Raw genomic sequence first — 9,541 nt, forward strand, 5'->3', positions numbered from 1 at the left:
ACCAGGTGACTTCTGCCTGATTTAACAGAAAAGTGTCTGGTAAAGTAGCCTCATTTCTTTCAGCCTCCCTGAGGACTTAAGTACCTATGTTGGAAGACTGGTGTGTCAAGTGAAAAAATTCTAAGTGCAGTACACAGGAAAAGTGTGTTACTTAATGATCAGGTTTGACCTCTGTATAATGAATTATGAAGGCCATGGGAAAACTGCTACATTTTGGAGTGGTTTTGACTTGCGAAGGGTTCTTTGCTGGGAATTGAGCACTATGCTAGCAAATAGTTTGTTGCCATGCTACTCTTAATGACTGCAATTAATAATGTACATACATACCGACTTGATTAGGTAAGAATAGTTCATAACTTCAAAAAATAGACTAGTGTAATGATTGGAAACATTGTTAAGATAAAATACCCTTAAGAACTCTCTTTCTTTTTGAGGATTCACTTTGGTATGAATGGTTCTATGCGCATTAATCCTGATGGAAGCAAAGACAGAAATGGAGCACCACCAGTTTTGGAGATACAGCTTACAGAGGACACTATTTGTTTTTTTGAGGTGACAGTAGAGCATAGGTAAAGCAGAAACTAACCAACTTAAACACAGCTTGGTTTATTTATTTTTATAACATTCTTTTAAGAGCATAGTGAAAAATCACACACAAATTGCTAAGTGCTTGGATGCCATCACAGACACAAATGAACTAAACGTATATTTATTGGTATGGTAATTTAATTTTATTACTTTTGTATCAGTTTACATACAGTTAAAGTAGTTCTATGTGACAGTTGCCGTAGACTCAGAATGAAAGTTGGATTTAATTCCGTCCTTAGGTCTGAATGCTGAATTCCATTGCTTCTCTGACTTCCATGCAAGTCTTACTTCCTTAACAAGAATAAGGACCTGCGATGATTACTGGTTTCAAATTTTTATGCTCCCAGGGTTGTGTTTTTATTTTTGCTTTCTTTTTGGAAGCAAGTTGGTATAATTGCTCTAACTGACATTAAGTTTTTGTCCATCAGTATTGTATTTTTCACTGATAATAAAAATAACATTGAAAGCTTGATTGAGACTCTTGGATGAAAAGGAGCATGTAAATTAAAGTAACATATCTATGCATATTTAATATTACAAAATGTAAGAGCTTGTGTAAGCCTGAGACTTCTTATATTGTAATATTTCCAAGTGATTATGCTTAATGTAATAAAATAAAAGTTTAAGAAAACGTATCTTTTATTGGCATGTTGTAACTACCGGACCATGTAATCATACAGATAGTTATGTTTGATGGTCCAAACACTTTGTCTTTCTATGTTGGAAGTAGTTTTAAAGCACGGACCTGGCAATTATTTTTCAAACTAATATGAACAACATAAGGATGATTTCTTGTCTGTTGGACCAGTTGCATGTTCCATGCATGTATCACTGACCTGTTTTTGGGAGGGGTGGTTAATGTAATTTCTGTGTCTCTTCCTGTCACTAGTATTTTCATGGTTTCTATTATCTGCATATAATGTTCTATTACACCTCCATGTGTTGTTTTTAAAATCATACTGCTATATAAGCATATAATTAAAATAAAAATAAATCTTAATGTATTTTTCTCATATGCAGTTGAGAGTGAGCAGAAAGTAAGAATGATGGAAAGCTTGGATGTCTGTTCTCCAAAGTTTAGCTTCTTAAGAGCAGAAAGTGAGCTCAAGCAGCAGAAAACCCGCACGTTGTGTGATGTGTTACTGGATCAAACAGTATTACCTGGAGTGGGAAATATCATTAAAAATGAAGCACTGTTTGACAGTGGTCTTCATCCAGCTGTTAAGGTGGGTGAAATGTCTCAAGATTGTTTTAATGACACTAAAGTATTAAGAATGTAAATACATATTTATATAACATTTTTAAATCTTCTTATCTTTGTTTTATAATTTGTTATTTCTAGTAATTCTAAGACATTGAATTAATGTTTATCATTATAACTATCATGGCATTCACTTAAATTTGAGAAGAAACTTCTTCTCAGTGAGGGTGACAGAGCACTGGACCAGGCTGCCCAGAGAGGTTGTGGAGTCTCCTTCTCTGGAGACATTCAAAACCCGCCTGGACGCCTTCCTGTGCAACCTCATCTAGGTGTTCCTGCTCCGGCAGGGGGATTGGACTAGATGATCTTTTGAGGTCCCTTCCAATCCCTAACGTTCTGTGATTCTGTGATTCTTTGGAACCTGTTGCTGGTACTCTGCCTCAGAGTGGAAAAATTCTGTGGGGCTAAGACTTCTCTCTCACAAATTGAAACCTCCTCTTAGCAGGGAATTAATTTAACTGCCAAATTCTAACTTTGTCTGGCTTCCTGTTGTGCTACCAATAATTTGTCAGCCTATAAATAAAGAAAATTGAAGAGTCTTCAGGATGTCTTTGTTCAGTTGCTACCCAAAATAGTTCATGTGGTAGAGTTGATTACTTTTGCAGCTGCTTCCACTTCCTGTCCTGCCAGCTGGCATAATTTGCTTTTCTACTACTGTTTACCATATGTGTTTTGGTTAAGATCCTCAAGCTTGCATCTCCAAACTTTGGTTGAATGGAAGTCTGATGTTTGCAAAGCAGACTGAGATTACATAGAATGTAAAGGAAAGCTGGTGAAAATAGTAACGGAAAGGTTTTTTAAACATTTCTGCAAGTTCTTCATAGGATCAGTCTGGATTTTAATTGTATCTGCAATGTGAGCTGGCAGAGGAAATAAAAATGTGACTTAAAAGTTTGAGTTCTTGACAAAAATGTGTTTGGTTGATACATGTTTCTAATTGTGATGCCTTTGGATCAAGATTTCTTCCTGAAGATCTCTCACAGGAAGGAGCCTCTGATGATAGGTAGTTGGTATCATAATCCACAAAGAAATTGAGAGAACTAAGAGCTGTTAAGTCCACATGATTCCTGTGATCAGGATCTCTTAGGTCAATATAGAAGAAAACAGCTGAAATTTTTACCTAATTTTTTATGTGGATGAGATGATGTACCTTGTTAGGTATCCACAGAATGAGTTTGTGTAGTATAGAGTGTGAAAATGTACTGTTTTACTGAGATAATATATGTAACGTGAAGTCAGACAATTATCTTAACAGGAAGCAATTCAATTCCACATCAGCTGAAGGTGTTCAAAGTGCCCCTGAGTTATAAATCTTTCTGCTGCTGTCCCTTAGCATTGTAATAATCTAAAAATGATTCTTATTTATAGGTCTGCCAACTGACAGATAAGCATATTCGTCACTTGGTGAAAAAGACACATGATTTTACCCTGCTTTTTTATAAGGTATCTGCATATATTTCTGAGAAACCTCCAACACTTGACTCTAGTGTGCTAGCTGTATGTGATCATCTGGTGAAAACAGTAAGAAGAGGCAACAGTACAAGTGTGTCCATGAATAGGAATGTTGGTTTGTGTGTTCTTTATTAATTGTGAATTGTCAAATGATGGAAGGGTGGGGAGTCTTAAGTGTAAGAATACACAGCCTTGGCCCAGTTGCACCAGAAGAGTTTGACAGATGCTGCCTGAGGGCCAGTACAGTTTTGCTGCACATGCTCTGTAACGTAACTCTGAACATGTCAGAATCAATGTAGGTTAGGCACCCTCATGTGTAAGGTAACATAAGGGTCATTCTTCAAACTGGGATCTAGAGATTGTCCCAGGGAAGTATGAAGGCTTCCTTCATGTGGCTTTCTTTATGAGATTTGAAATAGCAAGTATATTTATTTGTCTAAATAGATGGGTAACGTCTAACAACTTTTTTTTTCTAACTGAAACAACTTTTTTGGTTGCTAAAGTGAAACAAATTAAAAAATCTCCCTACTGCCACACCTTCACTAGGATTTCATTTCTTTCCCTGTAAACTCTAATTCCTGGTTGCTCTTTAACTTTCCAAAGTAGAAAAAGAGAGACTTTGACCTAATTCTTGTATGTTTTTCTTCTTTAAGCTGCATGCAGAGAAATGAACAGCAGCAGTGAAATTCTTTTCTCTTGGTATTCATGAAAGGCCAAGAGCTAGTGCTGCTTAAAATTATTTTTTTGGTAGGCCAGTAGGAAGGCATCTGACTTTTCTAATACCATATTTCAATCATAAAGGCTAAAAATGTAATATAGTAATAGTCTGCTTAAATGTCTGCTTTCCCCAACCCACTGAAGAGTAGTTTAATCTGTTGGCTAGGGAAATCTCTTCATTCTCCAAACTTCATAGTGAAGTCTACCAGTAAAGAGATAGCATCTAGTTCTGCAACAACTATAATACTAGGGGATATTTAAATGTGCATGGGCTTTTAGACTGACAATAATCAAACAAGTTAAACTTTCTGTAGCTCAGTTTGGTCATTTTCAAAACTTTTATAATCTGCACTTAGCAAGTATTCACCAGTCAAGTGCTTTTAAAGGAGAGCTAGCCACCTGCCCCAAGTTTTACTAAGATAAAAACATAATGAAAATAGATTATTAATAAAAGAGGTAGTGCTTGATCAATTTTTTTATAGATTGTTATAGAATGTTAGTAGTAATTATACTATATCATTGTAGTAACATCTTACAGATGCAAAGATGAGGAATCTTGTAAAAAGTTGACGCTTTCATTTGTTTTTTTTTTTCTAAATAACTAGATAGGATTAAACTACTAATAAACTATCTGTAAACATTGAGAAGAAATCTTGAGGAGAAAGCAAACTGCTGGTGAATATTCATGCAAATGTATATTAGCAATTCCTTCTGATTGAATTACTGGATTGTACTGGCAAAAGCGTTCTCATTCAGCAAGGCTGATGAATAAGAGCACAGCAGAAGCAAATATGCTGTGCTCAGACACCTGTATTTTGGGAAAACTCCAAGGGTCTTCATGCATGATGGAGCCAGAGCTGGGCTGGTATTGCTGGGCCAGCTGTGGTATCATTTGAACTGTGCCCAATGAACTGCACTTGTAGTGCAGAAAATCGTGTGGCTCTGCAGAGTTGGCTGCATGTCTACTGGGTTTTTCTTGTTTCTTTGGTTTGGGTTTTGTTGTTGTTGTGGGTTTGTTTTTGTTTTGTTTTTCTGCTTTTTTTAGCTGGGGTATGTCTATGCTGACTCCATGTGAATTGTCTCATGAAATGTACCTGTTTGTCAGCCCTCAGGAGGCTCTTTAGGTCACTGTGCCTTTTGGGCTTGTACTGTACTTAATTTAACATAAGTTTCTGGCAGGATCTGGGGAGCTCACCATAGTGCCAAGTGGCTTTTCATGAGCCAGCTTGTCTGGCATGGCTAGTGCAAAGATGAAGCTGAGCAAATTTACTGGGTGCTACCCAAATCCTAGAGAATCTCTGGAATATTTCTGTGTTGTGCTGTTCTTTAGGTTTTTGGGAATGATGATTAACCCAGATTGTAGCTGGCTCTGCAGTGTGTTATTTGGCTCTTTTTTGAGGTGAGAGAGGGTATCGGATTTTTTTGTTGTGTTTTATATTTGTTTCATTTTTGTTTTCTATGCTTTGTTGTTTGGAGCTCATGAGCTCTTTAAGAATGCTCCTGCAGGTGCCAGGTCAAAGATGACTGGTACTGAATTAGAGCTAGCTGGTCCAGCTGAACTCAAGGGGCCCATAGCATATATTTGCTTGCAACATCCTAGTATTTTTTTGTTGTGTCTTTTATTTCATTATGTGGAGAATTCCAGACACTATTATACCTGATTTAAAGTCAATTATTTTCATAAAAGAATATGAAATACAGATGATAACCCTTATGAGTGTGCCTTAAATATCTTTATGTAGTCATTGAGTTGTTAGTTTACATAGGGATTTTTTATTTTAGCTTCAGTTGAACTGTAGAGGGACTGACATAAAACTTATATTGGGTCTCTAACTTGGGTTTTAAACATGTTCTGTTTTAGTGCTGCAAGACTGGGTCTCCACTCTACAAACGTTACAAGGTATACAAGCGACCAACCTGTGGTCAGTGCAATGGGAAGATCACTGTGTGTCGTTTAGGAGAGAATAACAGGATGACTTACTTCTGCTCTCGATGTCAAAAGGATCCCCAGATTGTCGATGTTAGGTATGATGGTAACTTTATAACACTTTTAAGCATTGCTGTGCTCAAAGTGCTGTTACAGTAAGAGCACATCACTTCTCAAGTAAAATGGATCCATGCACATTTTATATCTAAAGTCTCTTGACTTGGCAAAGGAAAAATGTTTTGGCTACTGGTATTTAAAAAAGGTTAAAAACTTTGGTACTCTTTCTTTCAAAGGCCTCGTCTGTTATGAAATAGCTATTACTCTAATCAAATGTAGGAGTTAGAAAACAGGTCAGAGTACTCACAATTATTCAGTGCTTCTGGATGAATTCCCCTTGTTCTTGGTGTTCTCAACATATTAGTCTTGAATGTTTACACACAATTGAATTGAATGGCAAAAGGAAGGTAGCAATTTGTGTGTCTGTTTCTTTTCATAGGATAGCTCCTTCAGTCCTGGAATATCTAAATAGCTGTGTATCTGCAATTTTTTTCTGTCTGTAGTGTTACATTGAGGAAAACTACAGCTTCTGTAAATTCAAAGTGCAGCAAATATTATAGGGCTTAGGATGTTTTCTTCCTCCTTATCAGATTTGGAAAGCTTTTACTACAGGTGTGCCACAGAGACATTTCAGTTCCACAGAAATTGTGCTAGCAGCATCTTTCTTTTATTTCAGAAAGGCACAAAATGCATTTGATATCACAAAGGGTCAAAAGGTAAAAGTTCCAAAAGCACCTTATTTAGACTCTTACATACTGAAGTTATTCTTGAAAATTTTCATCTGAGGTCTCAGAATCTTGTCTTTTTATACTGAGATCTGACAATCTAATAAAAGATACTGCTTTGCTTTGCAAACTTTGTCTTTATCTGTGTGAAATAAAAAGTTCATTTCTTGTGCTGTCCTCATCCTAATGGTCAGGTCTTTGTGTTCTAGTGCTTTGTTTTCTATTGCGCAGTAACTGTTGCCAAATAAGTAGGTTTATCTCAAGTGCGTTATCTGCCATTCCAAGCTGTTCAGGTTTGAAGACTGAAAGAAGCCCATGTGACCAGACTGACTTGCTACAAATCATAAACTGTAGAATTTAACCCAGTGGTTCTTGGGTCAAGTCAAGTAGCTTATGATTTTGCTTAGCTGAAAACAAGAAGAAGAAAATATCCATTATAAGCTACCTCATCAAATTCAAATGTACTTTGAACCTTTAAAATACACTTTTCCTCCATATTTCATCTTCCAAAATAAGAGGGGAATGACATGACAGATGGACCAGGGAGACAACATAGAATTAAACTCCAAAGCATGACATGCTGAATATATTCAATCTAGTAATGCATCTTTGATAGCTAAGTAGAACAACCGATCTAATAATGCCAAGATACCCATTTTTAACACTTCTAGTTTGGCTGTTTTGTTATCTAGCCACAGTATTTTGGCGAATGCTACTGTAATGTCTGTTCTACATCTTGACAGCATAGGATCTCTGGTATGTCAGCAGTTCTCATTATCCTCCTTAGTTTTCCTGTTGTGGAAGAGGTGTAGGTAGTAGATATCCCTACTGTTGTCTTACAAATCTAGCCTGTTAAGGAGAGTGATTATTACAGAATAAGTGATAGGTCTAAGGAGTGTCACAACCGTTCCCAAGTACATTTGCATTATTAATTGAAGTGCTTAAATACTTAATAGTAAAAAAAATCCCCAAAAAGTGCATAATTCCACAAAAACGATGGAGAAAAACGATTGGCAACTTATTAATCATAGTACTTAAAAATTTACTTATCTTACTGAACAGGTAAGTTCAAGTTACATTTGACATGCTAACAGTGTTTGGATACTATGACAAAATTAGTCTTTGGTAACATGTAATGACTGTAAAATAGTAACTGATTCTAAATCAGTGCATCAAGATAGGAGGTATTATAATTTACAAGAAAAAAAATAAAATCTATAGAGGTGTCTGAAGGTAAAAAGAAAAAAAAAAAGCCTTTATTTTGAACAGGCTTCAAAACATTACAAGGCTTTCCAGCAAATGGTAACACACAAGAAAGACTTTGTAACTTTTAAGACTAACTTCTAACTTTCTAACTTTTTTCAGTTCTGCTAGGTGTTAAGACAACAAAGTGTTCTAATTGGTACCATTTAAATGAGAGCAAAAACATTTGTTTCCTAGACTCTGACTTTCTGTAGTTCAGCTTCTGCACAGTTCTTCATCCAGTAATGCGTTTGTTAGTAAGCGTTTCTGTACAAGGGATAGGGGGAAAGTACTGAAACAGTCTCTTGCCTCGTTTCTTGCTGCAGTACTTGAAACTGGTAGGGAATTTGAGAGAGGCTGGGGCACTGTGCTGGAGAGTACCTCAGTTAATGATTAACTTTCTGATAATTTTTCGTTAAATATTTTTATTTATATTACTTCTGCAGCATCAGGAAAGATTTTTCCCTTAAGGTTAAGAAAAAACTAAAATCAAACTCTGTGACATGCTGTCAAAGCTATGATAGGCAGGCGTAATGCTGTGTACTACTTGTTCTCTAGCCCTGTGTCTCCCTGCACATAGTGGTGTAAGGCAATTTGTAGAAGGAACGTCACAAAAGACTAACATCATTCTTTTTGTTTCACAGCAAACTGCCAACTAGAAATAGCCTAATTGGCTGGGCATACGGCAGGAGGTCATGTTCTAATGAACACGTAGCTCAGAAATCTGAAGAGCAGTGGACTTGTATGCGCTGTACCCTAATAAACAACCCTTCTGCTGAAATTTGTGATGCCTGTTTGACTTCAAGGCCTGAAGGTATTGAAAGGTTGTCAAGAACATATGCTGGGAAAGGGGGGGAAGGACTGTAGTTTTGATGCAGTTCTTGGAACTATAGAACTGTAGAAGTATCTTATTGTGAATTGTACTTATGTAACTTTAGCTAACTTAAAGTCAGATTTTAGGGAGACCTTACATGGACAATAATGGAAGCTGTCTTGTCTTCCAGCTTTGTGTGCAAGTGGGATTCTATAGGCAAGTCTCTCCCATGCCCCTTTGTTTTTATTGGGGCAAAGAGTGAGACAAAACATCATTATTTCAACTCTCCTTAAAATCGTTAGAATCTTGCATCATATGTCTGATAAAGAAATCACCAGGGGTCAGAAAAGTAATTATCAATTTTTCACATAAACAAAAGCAGTACATTTTGGTACTGTTTCCAAAAGGATGTCCAGTTTCTCAGGGCTAGGTTTTCTCCTCCAAGTTCAGGGTAAGGATAATTCTGGATGTCTTACCTAAATTTCTTGTTTGTCACTTGCTGGAGCTTTTAATGCTGCTACCTATATCTGGTGGGCAGAAGGAACTGTGAATAGGACCTAGGAAGGGACCAGAAGATGGAATGAGTAACATGCTAGCTTCTCTCCAGATTTCTGTATAGAAATTTAGATATTAAGAAAGGATGAGTGAGGTAATGGACAGACTTCTCGCTGAGACCTGTTTTCTATGTTAAGAGAAGCTCTGTATTCTTTTTCACTTTCTATAGAAAAAGTAAGTAAATTACTCTGGATGGATTTACA

The 9,541-nt window shown here is 36.6% G+C and overlaps 1 protein-coding gene across 1 annotated transcript; it reads left to right on the forward strand.

Annotated features, from left to right (window-relative positions):
* Positions 1 to 434: 434 nt before the first annotated feature.
* On the forward strand, positions 435 to 8,783 carry LOC104545205 (endonuclease 8-like 3; the record flags this gene model as incomplete). The annotated part of the gene is given in 5 exon segments (XM_010190275.1): positions 435 to 574; positions 1,609 to 1,814; positions 3,218 to 3,292; positions 5,880 to 6,043; positions 8,614 to 8,783. Coding segments are annotated over 5 exon segments (755 nt in total), but the record flags the coding sequence as incomplete, so codon positions are not given.
* Positions 8,784 to 9,541: the final 758 nt, after the last annotated feature.

The sequence above is a fragment of the Mesitornis unicolor genome, unplaced genomic scaffold (genome assembly GCF_000695765.1).
Source record: "Mesitornis unicolor isolate BGI_N332 unplaced genomic scaffold, ASM69576v1 scaffold46168, whole genome shotgun sequence".
Classification (NCBI taxonomy): domain Eukaryota; kingdom Metazoa; phylum Chordata; class Aves; order Mesitornithiformes; family Mesitornithidae; genus Mesitornis; species Mesitornis unicolor.